Raw genomic sequence first — 20,025 nt, 5'->3', positions numbered from 1 at the left:
CAAAAAATAGAAATAGAGGATGAATCCAGGAGATCCAACATCATATTAATAAGTGTTCCAAAGAATAGAAAGAAGGGAAAAAAGTATGTATGTATGCATTTGTATGTAAGTATGTATATGTGCATAAATACATATATGAAAATTTCTCAGAATGAAAAGATAAAGGTTTCCAGAGAGAAAGGCCCACAGATTTTAGGCTATTCTAATGAATTAAAAAAGACCAACACCAAGGCATATCGTTGTGACATTTCAGAATACTAAGGATAAAGGAAAGATCCCCAAGTCTTTCTGGGAGAAAAAGTCACATGCATATTCACTCTTATATGATGAATAAAAACAGCATAACAGTTAAGAGCAACACTCGAATCTAGAAGTTAATGAAGCAATGTGTTCTCAGTACTTAGAAAGCAAACACTACATACAGAAACCTTAAAGCTGTACAGGAAAGAGACTTTAACACTTCATAGCTCAATAGGGAACAATATTCACTTGAATACACTCTAGAGATTTACTTAAAACAAGGTGAGAAACATTTTGGCAAGATGGGGTAAGAGAGGAAATGTATATGTAATATAATAAATCTTTTCCAAAGTAAAAAATAAGTAGATGTATAAAATTGGAAAAAGACAAACAAGAATTAGCAGTATAAATTTGAAATCCAGAAATTAAGAGAAAAAATTAGAAGAAACAGCTAAAAGGAGACTCAGAATTGGGAATTCTATATAATAAAAGCATAGTATGCAAATTGTCCCCTCCACCAGGAGTTGGACCAGGGGGCGGGGCTGGCCAGGGGAGGGAGGGAAGCCCCGGTCGGCAGCCGCAAGGGACCTTACCAGTGTACATTTTGTGCACTGGGCCTCTAGTGAGTAATAATAGGTCAAGGAATACTTCCATAATTACAGTATTGCTAGCTTTCTAAATTATGTATAGGCATTACTTTCTTAAAAAAAATATAAACTGAGTTTTTAAAGGAGGTAGAGGTGGAGAAAGAAAAGAGGGGATAAGACAGAGGATGAGGAAGAAAGACAGATATTTACATACATGATAAAAAATTAATCAAATGTTGGGATTGTACAGGAAAAAACACACAAAACAAAACAAAACAGACCAAAATAGATTTCTTGTTTATTCTGGGATAGCTAGATAAACTAGCTGAAATTATAGTTTTACATTCAAAAGTCTAATTGAAACATACAAGCAAGTAACATGAAATGGAATAGGCAAGCCAACAGAAGAGCTAAGATAGTCTAAGCCTGTAGCGGTTCCCAACCAGTGGGTCGCGACCATCGGAAAACACATATAGCATATCAGATATTTACATTACGATTCATAACAGTAGCAAAATTATAGTTATGAAGTAGCAACGAAAATAATATTATGGTCGGGGTCACCACAACATGAGGAACTGTATTAAAGGGTCGCGGCATTAGGAAGGTTGAGAACCACTGGAGGCCTCGGGAAGGTAGAGAAAATCTTTTCTTTATTTAGCCCCACTTTCCACTGGCTTACCACCTCACTTCCCTACTCATGTTTTCTCTAGCATATAACCAAAAGAAAGGTGGGACAATTACCTACGAATAGTAAAATCTGAAAGGGCTAATAAAAATGTGAATCAATCAAGCATTGGAAATAAATTATCCAATATGGTGGAAAATGGGCAGAATGAGTTTAAAGTTATGAGTCCCCACAATAAAAAAAAAATTCCTCCCAGGAACAGGAAAGCCACTTGTAAAATGTAAATGTTAGCATATGTAGTTTTGATAAGCTGAAAAATTTATAGAGAATAATAGTAGAAATAAAAATAAACTTTAGGATAGCAAAAATGATAAGATATAGACATTTGGATTTAATTAGTTTGCTTTCAGATATGTTAAATGTCCTAAAGATCTCTAGTTTTAGTCATTATATTTCTTATACCCATCTTTAACTTCACATTTAGATTTCATATGAAGATAACACATACTGTAATTTCTTCATAGGTTTGTTGAGAAATATTCAGAGGGTTAATCAAGAAAGGATGCCACTTTAAGAAATCAGCATAATTTTTTATTAATATTTTCAAATAAACCAGAATAACACAAATCTAGAGAACAATTGGGGATCTACTTGGAGAGAAACTGTTCAATGAAAAATAACTTTGGCATTACTTTACTTATAAAGGTCTAATACAATTATTCTGAAATTCAAGATGATTTTTTTAGGCTTACTAATACCTCACACAGTTGAAAGCACATGTTAATGAAGTAACAATTCTATGCACCAATTGCCATTTTAAGAGACATGAAGCTGTTCTCTTAAAAATGACAATTTAACAAAAATGCATATATAGTGCTAGAAATGTATGAATAAACTCCTAGTCTAGGGAAGAAGGTAGGCAGCTATGGTTATATGACCAAATAACATAACTTTCAAAATGATTATGTGCTACAATTCAAACCAGGATTTTTAAAGTGGTCGGAATTAGGGCTGCTGAAAGATACAGAAGAGCCTCTCTTCTAAACACTACAGTACGTTTTGTTTAATGAATCCAATCTTAGTCTTTGTAATACTTATCCATTAATAGTTTAGGAAACATCTTAAAATATTTATATGGTGCTTTAAGGCATCTTATATACAACTGAAAATGTGCATTTCAGAATAAAGTGGTTAGTGTTCTATTCATCTGTTCCTGCATTATGGCTGCAGATTCCCGCTTCAAAGTTTTGTTTACTGTAAGTCCATAGAGAGACTTAAAAAGGAAGTCAGACAAAAACATTGTGTTGAGACTGCCAAGTTTTAGAAGCCTTTCAAAAGACTTTTAAGTATTAAAACCACTTTTAAAATGAACTCTAAATGCAAGCACTAAAGTTGTGGATTAGATGGAGGAAAAAGTAAAGTCCAAATTTAACACAATTTTATCTGGATTACAATGTAAATACATTAACATTTGTGAAGTTTGTGTAGTATTGTGCAGAATAAAATGTGCTATATTAATAATATAAACATTAATAGAAGCTAAAAATAAAAACAAAAACAGTAAAAAGCATAATGAAATTAGAATTAATTTGCCTGGACCACTAACTTAAATTTGCTAAGTGGTTTATAAAGTAAACAAAGTTTGACACTTGACATCTCTTCCCCCGAATTTCTGGTATTTTTAAGGAATATGATCAACTAATAGCAATGTAAAGAAGTAATGCATTGACTATTCTGACTTTATTAATGAAATATAGTGTGTCATGAAGAAGTATGTTAGAACACATTAGAATAACTGACTGCCTGTACCTCAAGAGAAACATCTAAAATGCATTCATTGGTTGTATTGTTCTTTAAGTTATTTGAGTCCACCTATGAGCACAATCTAATCTACTTCTTTCTAACTTTCATTTCTAATATTCATTTCTCCAAGAAGTCTAATCCACACATTTATTTACCTAGGGACTCAGAAATGTTTCTAGTAGGAAAAGAACAAAACAAACAGAAAGTTGTTTCATGTCTTAAAAGTAGTTTTAAGAAATGTAAGTATAGGCTTATTTTTAAAAGATTTTTAAAAATAACTTTCATTTTGCCTGACTGTGGTGGCTCAGTGGTTGAGCATCAATCTATAAACCAGGAGGTCACGGTTTGATTCCAGGTCAGGGTATATGCCTGGGTTGCGAGCTTGATCCCTAATCGTGCAGGAGGCAGCCAATCAATGAATCTCTCTCATCATTGATGTTTCTATCTCTCCCTCTCTCCCTCTCCTTTCCTCTCTGAAATCAATAAAAATATATTAAAAAATAACTTTCATTTTTATTATAAAAATTATCCTAAAATAGGTCCTGAGATTAAATGTTACATACATCAATATAAGTATAAATCTAATATTATATGACATGTATACCACTTCTTACACAATCCTGCTAAGATAAATAGTAGTCTTAGAAATATTAGGTAAACATTAGAAGGTTGTTATAAGTCATGCAGTACATATCTCAATAGAAAGTAGAAAAAACAAAATGGTTTTATGTCCATTTTCATAAAGGTAGTCTTAAGAAACATCAATATATTTTTACTTTGAAATAATTTCTTTTAATTATTATAAGAAATGACTTAAAATCAAACTATTAACAAGTCACATCCAAATAATTTTAAACAAAGTGCCTGTTAGAGAGGAAAAATAAAACTTCCACATCAGTGTTTCTTAGTAGCAAAAAAATGAAAGGCCCAAGTAATATAAACCCTTACCTACTTTAGCAATCCATATTTTTTTTTTTTACTGAATTCCCACTTTAAAATGGTGAGATTTCCTGACTAATTACAGACCACCAGGAAAGTCACAGAACCAGAATTCGTACTAGATGATCTTAATGGCCATTTAAATTTAACTTTCTTCTTTTATAATTTGTTGCTCACAGCAAGAAAGTGACATGCTTTAAGTCATAATATCAATCATATTTGTTGGCAGAACTGAAGTCTCTTGTTAGTATACCAGGGAAAGTCAGAAAAAAAACCAAGTAATATGAAGTAATAATATACATAATTATATTGAAGACTTAAAAATATGAAATTTTCTTTACAGACCCAAAATATGAATAGAAGGCAATGTACCCTTTCATCTCCCCCAAAATGAGATGCTATTGCTCCTATTACTGGAAAGAGAACATAAATGTGCACAAAATATGGATAATCTTATCATTTAAATGGGGTTACAGAAAATTAATCACCATGAAAAAAAAAGAAAAAAAGGTACCATATATGGCAAATGGTTTAGAGCTCTTGTATGTGTATATATGTATGTCTATGTCTATGTGTTGTGTGTGTGTGGTCAGATATCTATCAATCTGGAAAGAACTCTTACAAAATAAATAAGAAAAAAAACACAAAAACCACACCCCCAAACAACCAAACAAACCAGAAAACTAAAGCAAAGGCAAAGAACAGGTAATTAATTCAGAGCGAATTAAAACGAACAAAAGCACAGAAAAAAATGTTCACCATAATTATCCATTTATGGTGGTAGACTGTACAATTACAGCATTTCTAAAGACTAGTTTGACAATGCATACCAAATGCTTTAAAAATGTACATACCCTTTGATCTAGCTATTCTACTTTTTAGAAGTTTAGCCTAAGGAAATACTTAGACAAGTTGTAAAATACACACATACACACTTTACTGGAGTGTTGCTTATAACGATAATAACATGAAAAAAAACCCCTAAATGTTCACTAGGGGGTTAAATATAATATACATTTAAAATGACTTCAATTCATATTTGATACAAAAATCAAGTGGTTCAGTAAAAAAAGCTGTGTATGTGGCATCTCAATTTTTAAAAAATCAAACTACATATGCATGCTTAGGCACAAAAATGTTCAATAAGCTATTAAAATAAAACAATAAAAATGAAAGGCATTTGTTTTGGCGTGACTTTTTTCAAATTACAATAAATGAAATTTATTGTTAAGATAAAAGTTAGAACATTAGTGATAGGAGCAATAAACTTAACAAATTATTGAAAAAAATGTTTCCAACAGTCAATGAAGTTACAGTTTTGTTGGGGAGGGGAGGTATGCTATGACAGTGGAATAAAAAATTACTGTGGAAATGCAAAAGAGTATGTGTGGGCAAAGGGGAGAGGACTCATTAAAAAGAAGGTTTCATAAAGGAGATAGTATCTGACTTGGACTATGAACGAGATTTAGGGTTTTTAAATAGACTACTATGTGGATGGAGCTAGAGGAAACAGCACTCAAGATTGAGGGAAAAGCCTGGAAACTAAAGAGACAAGATATAGGAAGCATGTCTAAGAGAAGGTGGGGATACCAAGTGCCATATGGAAGTGAGTCTGCATCCTGACAATGGACTGGGAAAGCCTTTGAAGGCCCTCCTAAGTAACGGGTCTGCACTCTATTAGGGAGATCATTTTAGTGTGAAGGGTAGATTTTTAAAGGACAGAAAAGAGAAATAGAAACTAGTGTAGACATCACCATAGTTATTCACTTCTTACATCAAATTGTCTCAATGTGCATTAAAATAAATTGAATTTAAGAAACATCATTCTATAAACACAAGTATTAACTGGCAAGTTCATGTGGTTTCTTAGGTAGATTGGGTCTATATTTTTTAGCTTTCTGAAATACTCTACAGATGGTTCCTTTAAATAAAGAGACTAGATAATTTATCATTAATGAGTTAAAAATCCCTCTTAAAAAAATGGGCAGGCCTTGTGGGGTCATCTTTTTGATGTCCCATATCATGTGTTCTGAATGATTTTACCCAGAGGAACTAATTTATCAAAAGCTTAAGACTGTAAAACTTAAAAAGATTTACAGAACTGTATGTTAGTATAAGAAGCAGAATGCAGTACTTAGCAAACATGAGTCAGAGGTTGCAAAGTAGGGTTCCTGACAGGAAGACATTAATGAATGGGGTAAGATCTAATTGAGGTTTGGTACAAAATAATGGCAAGGATTTTACTTTTGCTAGCACTCATGTTAATATGTACGTAAGAAGGTATTTGGGAAACTACGCTAAATTAAAATTAGTTGGCAAAGTGAAATCAAATATTAATATATGCATTTCAATAAACACTTCTGGGCTACAAATGATTGATACAATTACTATACTAATCATAAATCTGGATTCTTTTTTTTTTTTTTTTTTTTTTTAATTTTTCTCTTAAAGTATTACAAAGGGTATTACATAAGTATCCTTCCCCCCCCCCCCCCTTGACAAACCCCTACCCTCCCTTACCCCCCCGTGTCTTATGTCCATTAGTTATGCTTATATGCATGCATACAAGTCCTTCGGTTGATCTCTTACTCCCCTCCCTCCTGTCCCCCAACTCTCTCTGGCCTTCCCACTGCAGTTTGACAATCAGTTTGAGGCAGCTCTGCCTCTGTATCTATTATTGTTCAAAAGTTTGTAATGGTCTTTATTATCCATGAATGAGTGAGATCATGTGGTATTTTTCCTTCATTGACTGGCTTGTTTCACTTAGCATAATGCTCTCCAGTTCCATCCATGATGTTGCAAATGGTAGGAGTTCCTTCTTTTTAACAGCAGCATAGTATTCCATCGTGTAGATGTACCACAGCTTTCTAATCCATTCATCTACTGATGGGCACTTAGGCTGTTTCCAGATCTTAGCTATGGTGAATTGTGCTGCTATGAACATCTGGGTGCATATATCCTTTCTGATTGGTGTTTCTGGTTTCTTGGGATATATTCCTAGGAGTGGGATCACAGGGTCAAATGGGAGTTCCATTTCCAATTTTTTGAGGAACCTCCATACTGCCTTCCATAGTGGCTGCACCAGTCTGCATTCCCACCAGCAGTGCACAAGTGTTCCTTTTTCTCCACATCCTCTCCAGCACTTGTCGTTTGTTGATTTGTTGATGATGGCCATTCTGACAGGTGTGAGATGGTACCTCATTGTTGTTTTGATTTGCATCTCTCGGATGATTAGTGACTTTGAGCATGTTTTCATATGTCTCTTGGCTTTCTGAATGTCCTCTTTTGAAAGGTGTCTATTTAGATCCTTTGCCCATTTTTTGATTGGATTGTTTATCTTCTTTTTGTTAAGTTGTATGAGTTCCCTATAAATTTTGGAGATTAAGCCCTTATCAGATATGACGTTGGCAAATATGTTTTCCCACGAGGTGGGTTTTCTTGTTGTTTTGTTGATGGTTTCTTTTGCTGTGCAGAAGCTTTTTATTTTGATGTAGTCCCATTTGTTCAGTTTCTCTTTAGTTTCAACTGCCCTAGGAGCTGTATCAGTGAAGAAATTGTTTTGGCATATGTCTGAGATTTTGCTGCCTTTGTATTCTTCTAGAATTTTTATGGTTTCCTGTCGTACATTTAAGTCCTTTATCCATTTTGAGTTTATTCTTGTGTATGGTGTAAGTTGGTGGTCTAGTTTCATTTTCTTGCATATGTCTGTCCAATTTTCCCAACACCATTTATTGAAGAGACTATCTTGGCTCCATTGTATGTTCATGCCTCCTTTGTCAAAAATTAATTGAGCATATTGGTTCGGGCTAATTTCTGGACTCTCTATTCTATTCCACTGATCTATATGCCTGTTCTTGTGCCAGTACCAGGCAGTTTTGAGAACAGTGGCTTTGTAATACAGCTTGATATCTGGCATTGAGATCCCACCTACTTTGTTCTTTCTCAGGATCGTTGCAGCTATTCTGGGTCTTTTTTTATTCCAGATGAATTTTTGGAGAGTTCGTTCTAGATCTGTGAAGAAGGCCATTGGTATTTTAATGGGAAGTGCGTTGAATGTATAGATTGCTTTGGGTAGTATGGACATTTTAATGATGTTGATTCTACCAATCCAAGAACATGGTATGTTCTTCCATCTGTTTATGTCTTCCTCTATCTCTTTTTTCAACGTCCTGTAGTTTTCTGAGTAGAGGTTTTTAACCTCTTTAGTTAAGTTTATTCCTAGGTATCTTAATTTTTTTGGTGCGATGGTAAATGGGATTGTTTTTCTGATCTCCCTTTCTGAAAGTTCACTATTGGTGTATAGAAATGCCTCAGATTTCTTGGGGTTAATTTTGTATCCTGCTACATTGCCAAATTCATGTATTAAGTCTAGTAGCTTTTGGATGGAGTCTCTAGGGTTTTGTATGTATAATATCATGTCATCTGCAAATAAGGACAGTTTTACTTCCTCTTTTCCAATTTGGATGCCTTTTATTCCTTCTTCTTGCCGAATTGCAATGGCTAATACTTCCTAAATCTGGATTCTTTTTAACAGCCTTGTGACTCATGGAATTCATAGTTGCAAGTGACACAAGTGAATAAATTTTAACTATTTAAAAGATACATAACCTCAATTTACTACTGGATTAACTAAACTAATACATCTTATAATACATTCAAAAGACACTATTGTGGTTATTGTAGCATTAGTGTCTAAACAGATAATATCAGTTATTTACAAATATTATAGAAAGAATATATTTCCCCATGTATTAAGAATTGTGTAACAGTTCTTTAAATTAATCCAGCACTCTGAGTAATAAATCAACCATAACTTTTTTGATACCCATTTCTGTGGAAAATAGCAGATACTATGTTTTCTTCTCAGTCTCATTTTCCTAGTATTCATGCTTATTTAAGATGAAAAAAATAAAAGGCAATGCAAAGAACCTTTTAATTTACAGTAACATCTGCAGTTATAAACGAATAACTGAACATAGTCTTGTGCACAAAATGAGGGTCCAAATGAAATATATTTAGGACTACAAGCATGACTACTGTTGTTATTGATAATGATTGCACTTTGTCAACAAATTAGAAAATATATGGAGTATTTCCTTTATATAAACATCTTCTGCTGCTTCATATTTATTATGTAAAGAATTAGAATAGAGGTATCCTATTTTTTTCAATGAAATTTTCTTCTACTCAAGTAATTTTAGGGGAAATCTAAACTTCTACCAGTGCTCTATATTCAATCAGAATATCTGTACTATAGTTCTACTGTATCTTTTCTTTATTGTACTTCAAGATAAAACCACTGGCATGGGGTGCAAAATTTTGGAAAAGGAAAGGTTAGAGACAGAAATATTACTAAATGTAAGTTTCCAGATGGATAATGAGGAAATCTTGACTTTTCATTTAATGTCAGAAATCTTATCAGTTCCATAAATAAATCTTGCTGCCAGCACCCCATCCTGCACAGCACTCAGTGAGCGAGTGCACTTTCTGTTTTCCAGACCCAAAATAGGTTCATGTTTTACTCCACATCAACAGACATGTAGTTTGTAGGCAAAAATCTCAAGTCAAATTTCTATCCCAAAATCAAGTACTGCCATAGGTAAAGTATTAAAATTAACAAAATTTAAAAAAATAGTTTCAACTTAAGGATATAGGCTTATTAAATACAAAAGTAAAAATAGTCCACATAGCAAAACTATAAAACATTATATAGAGGGATATATTTAATAACAAATGTATAATAAACATGTGAAGAAAACTTAAAACTTTGCTGAGGCACATACAAGAAGATATGAATATGGAGACAAACTATTCTAGAGTGAGATGATTTGATATGGAAAAACGTGAAAACAAAATCAATGTACACAGTCCTCGAGTTACGTTGGACACGATGTACGTCGTTTCGTGGTTACATCGCCATGTCCCATTTATTCAGAAAAAAAAAAAGTTCTGTCATTTCGACGTATGTACATATGTGCTTTATGTTTTTTATTATTTACTGTATTTACCACAAGTAAATGTCAGGAATTGTTATTTTTCTTTTAAATTGTTTTTACTGTTTCACTTCATTATTGCTGTGTATGTGCTCCATGTGAGTGATGTAGGTGCTTATGTAGGTGTGTTCTGACTTAGTGAAAATCGCGTTACGTTGCGCTGTAGGAACAGATGTCCGATGTAACCTGAGGACCTACTGTATACATTTTTGAAAATATATTATTTCCTTAGAATTAGAAAAAAATCATTGTAAGATTCATTTCTTGGTCAGAGATAGCCAAGAACATTTTAAAAACAAAGAATAACAGATGGAAATTAGCACTGCTATATAAAAAATTATCAATTGTAGAAATCCAATAAACAGAATTATATATACTATTTACTATATGTAAAACAAAGGTGCCATAAAGATGGATTGTCAACATACTACACAAGAATGATAGGCTTAGAAAAAAATTAAGTTAGATTCTTGCCTGTTATTTTAAAATAAATTAGAAGAAAATGATTTTGATGGCAGAGAAAAAAAAGAGCAATTTTATTACATAAAAGTTTTTAAAATGGATATCTGAAACAAAGAGTATATGATAAACTTGAAGAGTAAATGATAAATTTGAAGAATACATTTGCAACATGCATCTTATAGGAAAGAGTTAATATCCCTGATGATCTCATCCTGCCCTAGGGCTTTAAATATCATCTAAATGTTAACAACCCTCAAATTTATATTTCAATTTAGACTTCTCCCCTGAACTCCAGATTCTTCTATTCAACTGCTTACATGATGTCTCCACCTGGATGTATCTTAGACAAAATTAAAATGCCTCAAAATGAACACCTAATCTTCTACCACCCCCACCCTATAAATTTGTTCCACCCGAAGTCTTCCCCATCTCTTTTAAGATGACTTGATTCTTTCAGTTGCTATGTTAAAAAATCTTAGTCATCCTTGACCTTTCTTTCTCTCACATTCCAAATCCAATTTGTCAGGAAATTCTGTTGGCTCTACCTTCAAAATATATTAGAAGCTAACTACTTCTCACCACTCCTACTGCTACCAACCGGGTCTGAACCAGCACCATCTTTCACTTGGGTTATTGGAGTAGTCTCCTAACTGTTTCAGCTCTTGCCATAAGAATAGATTTACAAATCTATTCTCAACACAGCAGCCAAAGGGAAATATTTCAGATCATGTCACAAACAAAACAGTTGTTTTGTTCAGAAGCCCAAGTCCTTACAATGACCCTCAAGGCTGTAAGTGATCTTCTTCCTTCCTCCTCATTATCCCTATGATCTCATCACTGTCTACTTCCCTTCTCCTTTATACCAGTTAAAGTGTAAGTAACCACTTTTACAAAAGATGATTATGCCAGAAAAATTTTCAAATAATGGCTAGGTCCCTCGCAGAAAAGAAAATAGATCCTTAAATAGCTGAAACAAATTAAATATATTGAAGTATATTAGTGAACAAAGGAAAAATATATGAAAGATAATATGTATGACAATTAAATTGATAAATAATCAACGAGTAATTAGCAAAGACAAAAGAGGGAGAGAAAGCCCCATATTTAATAAGATTTAATAGATACATCAACCAAAGTTTGGGCTTTGTTTGAAGATTGATAGGAAAAAAACTGTAAGAAGAAATCATTTATGAGACAGTGAGGGAAATGTGAACACTGATTAGATATTAGATGACATTAGGTATGAAGAAGGCATTGTGTTTTCTTTTAGGGACACTAAGATATACATGGAAGAAATTATACAGTATCTGAGATTTCTTTCAAAATATTCCACTGTGCTTGTTGTATATGGGGTGGAGGAAAACAGATGGTATTTTCAAGACTAGATATTAGAGAATTCCTAAAGTTAGATGATGAGTACATAGGCTCATTATAGTATTTTTTTGACTTCTATGTGTTTGAAAATTATTTTCTTAAAAAAAAAAAGCATATTTTACTATAGAACTGCTAATGGGAGTTTAAGTTGGTATAATCACATGGAGGCAAGGGGTATAACTTGGCAATATGTAGTATAAACTTTTTAAAAAATGTGCATATTTCTCGAGCCAGAAATTCCACGTATAGGAATTTGTCATGGAAATAATCAGACATGAGCACCAGGATAAAAATACATATTAATTTAATGTATTATTCTATATAATAAAGAGGTAGTAATATGCAAATTAACCCTCATGCTCTCACAAGATGGTTGCTTACAACCAGGCCGGCAGGAGGGGAGTGAGGGATGACCAAACGACTGAACAGGAGGCTGCGTGGGGTGATCAGGCCAGTAAGGGGGAGGGGGGGGGGCGTGAGGGGCAACCAGGCTGGCATAGGGGGCAGTTAGGGTCAACCAGGCCAGCAGGGGGGGCCGTGAGGGGCGACCAGGCCGGCAGAGGAAGGCAGTTGGGGGAGTCCAGGCCAGGAGGCGGGGTAGTTGGGGGCAATTAGGGTGGCAGGGGGGCAGCACTGAGGGGGCAATTAGGGGAGACCCGGCTGGCAGAGGAAGGCAGTTGGGGGCAACCAGGCCTGCAGGGGGGGGCAGTCAGGGGTTAAGGGGTGACCAGGCCGGGGGGGAGGGGCAGTTAGGAGTGACCAGGCTGGCAGGGAGGGAGCAGTTGGGGGCAACCTGGCCGGCAGTGGGGGGCGGTTAGGGGCAACCAGGCAGGCAGGCAGGTGAGCGATTAGGAGCCAGCGGTCCAGGATTGTGAGAGGGATGTCTGACTGCCGGGATCAGGCCTAAACCGGCAGTCAGACATCCCCTGAAGGGTCCCGGATTGGAGAGGGTGCAGGCTGGGCTGAGGTGAACCCCCCCTCCCGTGCACGAATTTCATGCACCGGGCCTCTAGTTATTTATAAAAATAAAAATTTATTAAATACCTAAATGCTAACAGAGCACAGAGTAAACTAATTATGGTTAATCTCATCAGACTTTTAAAAATGCAGTGTGTGTTTTAAAAATAAAGCATTCAGTTGAACTAGTATACCCTCTAAAAGTCCCTAAAGCGGGGGGGGGGGGGGGGGTGGGAACCCCACAGCATTTAGTATTTTTGAAATTTAACAACAAAACCACTTGACATTACCTGTTTTATAAGAGTATGTAAAAAAGTCACTGATACATGTGTAAGCTTAAGATGAATGAGACACATCTGACTCATGTTTTGCTTAAGTTAAATCACTTCAATTTAACTTCTAAAATTTGTTAAGATGATCATTTATAGGATAATTTTAGCAATATATGCTATCTGGGTATTGCCTCATGTCTACAGAAATGCAAATGTACACTGAACTATTTTACCTTTTTAAGATGAGGTACTTCACAATATTCTAAGACTCGGAAAAATAAATATCTATAAGAGGCCTCACTTTACACCCCTTCCCTGTTATTCACCTTTAACTCTACTTACAATGTAGACAACACAAATAATTCATGGAACAGGCAAGATATACTAAGCAAATAGTTAATCTATAAAATCATGTGAATGAAATATGAAACTAAGAAAAATAAAACCCACCTTCAGGTACATTTTTTCAAAAGAAAACACATCTTTATATAAAGTACATTCTACTTGTCTTTCCTTTTCAAAATACTATTAAAATAAATTAAGAGCCAAATAAATGTTTTGTTGTACTGTTGACAAGTATAGTCTACACAATTATATTGTAAATGAAATATGGATTTTTAAATGAGGAATAATGACTATCATATAGCAGGTGGTCAGTATTTCTCAATCTTGGTGTTAAAACCATATTTCCTCTTCAACATCTTGAATATATTACATAGAAAAAAAATCAAGGCCCAAAAGGTATGAAAGAACATGAAGAAACCTTATTTTCTTTCCAACGATCTCAATTAGGTAAGTTCCAATGCTTTACAAAAGAAAAATTACATATATCCAACCTCTCTATCATCTTATTATAAAAATATAATATAAGGAACTTAATAATGGAGACATAGGCAAACAGATCAACCTCTCTATGGAAGGCAGCTAAAATATCTGGACAAAATATAAAATATATATATCATATGCTTAAGGGACAGGAGAGCTAACAGAATTGTGATGAATTATAGGCAAGCATCAGGAGGTAGTTGGAGGCTATTTTCCCCCTGAGGTTGTATGCTGATGCTAGAAGAGGTGGCAGAAATGCTTAGTAACATTGCTAAGAGCTTTGTAGGTCTGGGGACTGGAACTAGAATTTAGGGCCCGCAAAGAGTTGTTTGTAAACCCTCCTTGTAGATACCCTGAACAGCTAAACTATCCTATATAATAAAAGGCTAATATGCAAATCGACCAAACAACAGAATGACCATTCATTCTGATGCAGAGTGACCACCAGGGTGCAGATGCTCAACATAGGAGCTGCCTCTTGGTGGTCAGTGTGCTCTCACAGGGGGAGCACCACTCTGCCAGAAGCTCTGAGCCAGGCTCATGGCTGGCGAGTGCAGTGGCGATGGAGGGAGCCCTCCCACCTCCATGGCAGCACTAAGGATGTCCGACTACTGGTTTAGGCCTGCTCCCCACGGGGAATGGGCCTAAGCTGACAGTCAGACATCCCCTGATGGCTCCTGGACTGTGAGAGCGTGCAGGCCGGCCTGAGGGGATTTCTCCTCCCCCCGCCCCCGCCGAGTTCATGAATTTTATGCACCGGGCCTCTAGTAGAGAATAAACCAGGGGTAAGCAGGCCCTCACAGAAGCAGCAGTTCAGTTTCAAATGATCTCAATCTATAAAATTGAAGTGATTTTGGATTGCTAATGCCATCAGGAGCCCGCAAAAAGGAAATGTAATCCTCCCTGAAGGAAGACATTGTTATCAGAAAACTCAAAGTACTTCTATAGACAATTCTGAAAATACATGTCTGATAAACAAAAATTAGCATGCATTTATGAAAATAAAGCCACTAAAACCAGCAAGAGATAACAAAAAAAGGTCCAGAGGTTCAGACTTCTAACTTCTTAGAGAGAGTTTAACTGAAATTAAGAACCTAATGGCGTTAAGAACCAACTATAAAATATGTAAAAAAATTCTGGTGAGAGAAAATACTGAAAAGCCAGAGAAGTCATAGACTATGAGAAGTTACTATGCAATAAAACTGGAGTCCCAGAAATAGAGGAGAGAGCAAAAGTAGCAGAAATATATGAAGATATAATGGGTTAGAACTTTATAAAATTAATGAAGAATAATTCAAACACAAATTCAGACAGTTCTATGAACCCAAGAGAAGTAGAAATAACATTACATACACACAATATAGCAAAAGTACTAAAATCCAAAGACAAAGAAAAATATTTTAGAAAGCTGGAAGTCAGACTGCATTCAAGGGAGAAACAGAATGAAAATTGACTTCAATAACAACAAAAGGCAAAGCATAATTTTTTTAAGTGCTAAAAGAACTCTAAATTGAAATTCTATACCCAGCAAAAGTCTTCAAGAAAGAAAAGTAATATAAATACATCTTCAGATGCATAAAACTTAAGAAAATTCATCATTAGCGTACCCAGTGTAAAGGAAATGCAAAAGGTTCTTTAGATGAAAGAAAAATTGTCTTGGATAAAGACAAAGATGATGCTGAAAAGATATAGAACAAAAATCTATAATAATAAAAGTGTAATGTGCTAATTAGACTGGACAGCCGAACGACCTTCAGGACATCCTTCCAGATGAAGCCAGGGCTGCAAGGGCTGAGGCAAGCCGCTGCAGCTGTGAGGGCTGGGGCAAGCCACCTCAGATGCAAGGGCTATGCCCCTTGCACAATTTTGCGCATTGGGCCTCTAGTAGTAAATATGAACATGGTACAGACAATAAAATATGCTATGGGTTTAATATATTAAAAAAAAAAAGTACATTTTAACAATGGTATACCTGTCAAAAGAGGGGTTAAAGGTGTTAAAGAATTTCAAGCTTCTAGTACTGGCTGAAAAGAGGGTGGAAATAACAAATAGTTACTTTGATAAACAGACTTTCATAAAGCAAGACTACATGTACAAAAGGATAATTACTAAAAGAATATAAGAAGAGTGTAGAGCTTTCCAGAGCTGAAAAAAAATGGTACATTAAATATTACTCTATCATTTCAAAGGAAAGTTCTAACAAATAGAAATTTAGAATAAGCAGGACATTATTTAAAGCCAACTATCAACAAATTCATCAAGCACATTAACTAAAATATAAAAACTGATAAACAAAACAAAAAAGCAAAACCCAATTAAGTGCTGTTTCTAGGAGACATGTTTGAAATAAATATAAAGGTTTATTGTGAAAGAATTGGAAAAAAGATAAACATGAAAACACTAGACAAAAGACAAATAGAACAGCTAGCTATGTTAATATTAAAATAAACTTAAGTTAAATATTACTAGAATAAGGGTATCTTATAATAAAAAGATGTAGAACTCTGAACTATATAGATGTAAGAATACAATTTCAATAAAAGAAAGCAAAAATTGACAGAATAAAACAGGATAACAACTGATAGGCAGAACACCCACTCTCTCTAAAGATGTCCAAGGCCTAGCCCCTGAAACTTGTGCATAGGTTACATTTCATGGCAAAAGGGATTTTGCAGATGTAAATAACATTATGGAATTTTAAATTCTTCTTTTAGTATAAAACAAATCCCTTAATTTTTCAAGTGTTTTAGAAAATAATTTTATATTTAAGTATTAAAAATAAACACAAAATTTAACCAGTTTACATTTTTTAACCCACAACGCAAGCATCCACTCTGTGCACAGCAGCATTTTAGGGGCAATAAAAGGGATTCTTAACCTTAGAAACACGACTTCACTTTCTGAAGTTGGATCATCACCTTTTCCAGATTTTTTAAATAGGGAGAATACCTGCCCTAGCCGGTTTGGTTCAGTATATAAGAGTTTGTAGGTCTATGCCCTAACCGGTTTGGCTCAGTGGATAGAGTGTCAGCCTGCGGACTCAAGGGTCCCAGGTTTGATTCCTGTCAAGGGCATGTACCTTGGTTGCGGGCACATCCCCATTGGGGGGTGTGCAGGAGGCAGCTGATCGATGTTTCTCTCTCATCGATGTTTCTAACACTCTATCCCTCTCCCTTCCTCTCTGTAAAAAATCAATAAAATATATTAAAAAAATAAAAATAAAAAAAGAGTGTGTAGGTCTATGGACTGAAGGGTCCCGGGTTCGATTCTGGGCAAGGGCTTGTGCCCGGGTTGTGGGCTCGATCTCCTGTAGAGGGCGTGCTGATCAATGATTCTCTCTTATCAATGTTTCTCTCTCTCTTCCCTTCCTTTCTGAAATCAATAAAAATATATTTAAAAAAAAGAATTGCATTTATTTAAAAAAAAACAAAACAAGGGGATTACCCGAGATCAGCGATTTTCAACCAGTGTGCCACAGAATTTTTTAAATATGCAATACCTGACTATTTAGTCATGGACATTGACGCCTCATCATTGATTGTCAAATAAAAAAATGACAGCAGCCAACACAACAATAGTTAATGGGTGTGAATGAATAAAAATTATATATTTATGGTTTTTTGTCAGATTGGCAAAAAATAAATTTTTTTTTGTTCGCTGCATAATTTTAATAATTAGTTTATATGTGCCATGAGATGAGAAAGGTTGAAAATCACTGTCCTAGATTATCCAGTGGGCTCAATCTAATAATATGAGTGTTTAAAGCAGAGGACCTTCTCTGACTGTAAGCTACTGCTTACATGAGTCAAAAGGGAAGGTCAGAAAGATTCAAAGCAGGAAAAAATGATTTGACCTGTTGTTCTAGGCTAGGGGATGAAGTGATACAGAGGGCCACGTGCCAGGGAAAATGAGTGACCCCTTGGAACTTAGAATGACCCCTGGTCAACAGCCAAATATAAAACATGGATGTCAGCCCTACAGCCACATAAAACTGAATTCCAACTACCTGAATAAGCCTAGCAGTACATTCCCCCCTAGATCCTCCAAATAGGGGACTCAGTGGACTCACAACTTGATTTTGGCTTTGTGAAACTCTAGGCATTTTAACCTATTGAACCTGCTGGACTTCTGGCCTACAGAACTCTGAGGTAATATAGTTGATACCAGAGGCCCGGTGCATGAAATTCATGCACAGGGGGTGGGGGAGGCATCAGCCCGGCCTGTACCCTCTCGCAATCTGGGATTGCAGTGATCGGGCCTAAACCAGCAGTTGACATCCCTCTTGAAATCTGGGACTGCTGGCTCCTAACCGCTCGCCTGCCTGCCTACCTGATCACCCTAACCACTCTGCCTGCCTGCCTGATTACCCCTAACCACTCTGCCTGCCTGCCTCATTGCCCCTAACCACTCTACCTGTTTGCCTCATTGCCCCTACCTGCTCTCCCCTGCCTGCCTCATCGACCCTAACCGCCTTTGTCTCGGCCCCCGCCATCGTGGCTTTGTCCGGCAGATGTCAGTCTAATTAGAATATTACCCTTTTATTAGTGTGGATGTTCATGCCAATTTGTTAGGGCAGCAATAGAAAACTTATACAAAATAGAAAAATCCACAAAAATAGAGGAAATTTTAATAGGTTTCCTCAGTATCTGATAGAACATAAATTAAAACTTAAGTCATTAAGAATAAGATTTGAAGAACACAAAAAATTTGACCGGATTTTATAAACTATTACAACTAACGCCTACAGAATATATATTTCTTAAAAGCATACTTGGAATACTTACATAAGCTAACTGGGCATAGAACAAGTATCCATCAACTTCAACAGATTAAAATCATACAAAATATTTTCTGTAAATATAATTCTATGAGGTTAAAAATCAATAACCCCAAAATAGGCTAGAATTTGCCACATGGATCAAAGAAGAAATTATAACAGAAACCCAAAAATATTTTTAACTAAATAATAATGAAAAATACTATGTATCAAAACTTTTGAAGTGAAAACTGTTTAAAAATGTTCCATGCATACTCATGAAGTAGATTGTAAGTGATCTTCCAACAGAAAAAGAGTAAATTCTACACTATTAGATCTTAAGAACAGCTTATTATGCATTAAAGAATATGATATTCTTGCCCTAACTGGTTTGGCTCAGTGGATAGAGCGTCGGCCTGTGGACTGTGGGGTCCCAGGTTCGATTGCGGCCAAGGGCATGTACCTTGGTTGTGGGCACATTCCCAGTAGGGAGTGTGCAGGAGGCAGCTGATTGATGTTTCTCTCTCATCGATGTTTCTAACTCTCTATCCCTCTCCCTTCCTCTCTGTAAAAAAATCAGTAAAATATATTTTTTAAAAAAGAATGTGATATTCTTAATCATAATCTTTAGTCCTTAAGAGATATTAAATTTTAAAGAAAGAAGTAAAATTAGTACATCAAAAATGGGTGAAATAACTTAAAGGTTTTATTGTTGGAGATAGTTACGATATCAAGCATATCTGCTCTTGGATCTATGAGAGATACTGGTTCATTGAAACCATTCTGAAGCTCATCTTCCCATTAATTCTCACAAAATAGCCAAAACTATTAAAAAATTAACTGTTCTGTAGATTGATATATTAAGGAGGCTGGTACATTTTACAAATGTTATTATTTATTCAATAAAATAAAAGCCATACTTACAACAAGAAGTAGTCTGAACTGGTGCAAGTTGTGGAAAGGTCATAAACATAGAAACCCCTCGTAGATCGCTCTGCTTGTCAGGTTCAGTAGTTTGGTCAGCCCAAACAACCACTTTTTTCCTCTCCACCAAATGTTCAATCTCTTTGAAGTCAGACTCAAAGGCAGCATTTGACAGGCCAGCTTCTTTTAATGAACAGTACTGTTTTCTCAGGGTTGGAAGTAAAGCATTCAATACTCTATATACGAAAGGTGACAAAGGAGAGAT

General features: G+C 35.3%; 1 protein-coding gene across 1 annotated transcript in view; it reads right to left on the bottom strand.

The window, feature by feature from the left end:
* KIF18A (kinesin family member 18A) overlaps window positions 1-20,025 on the bottom strand; it is an 80,450-nt gene that overhangs the window by 16,781 nt on the left and 43,644 nt on the right. The window contains exon 14 of the mRNA XM_070426621.1: window positions 19,761-19,996. Within this exon, the coding sequence (XP_070282722.1) occupies window positions 19,761-19,996 (236 nt within the window). The remainder of the gene's footprint in view (window positions 1-19,760; window positions 19,997-20,025) is intronic.

Source organism: Myotis yumanensis, unplaced genomic scaffold, assembly GCF_028538775.1.
Source record: "Myotis yumanensis isolate MYYU_CA2020_CCGP unplaced genomic scaffold, mMyoYum1.0.hap1 SCAF_10, whole genome shotgun sequence".
Classification (NCBI taxonomy): Eukaryota; Metazoa; Chordata; class Mammalia; order Chiroptera; family Vespertilionidae; genus Myotis; species Myotis yumanensis.
This window is presented reverse-complemented; position numbering and strand designations above follow the sequence as displayed.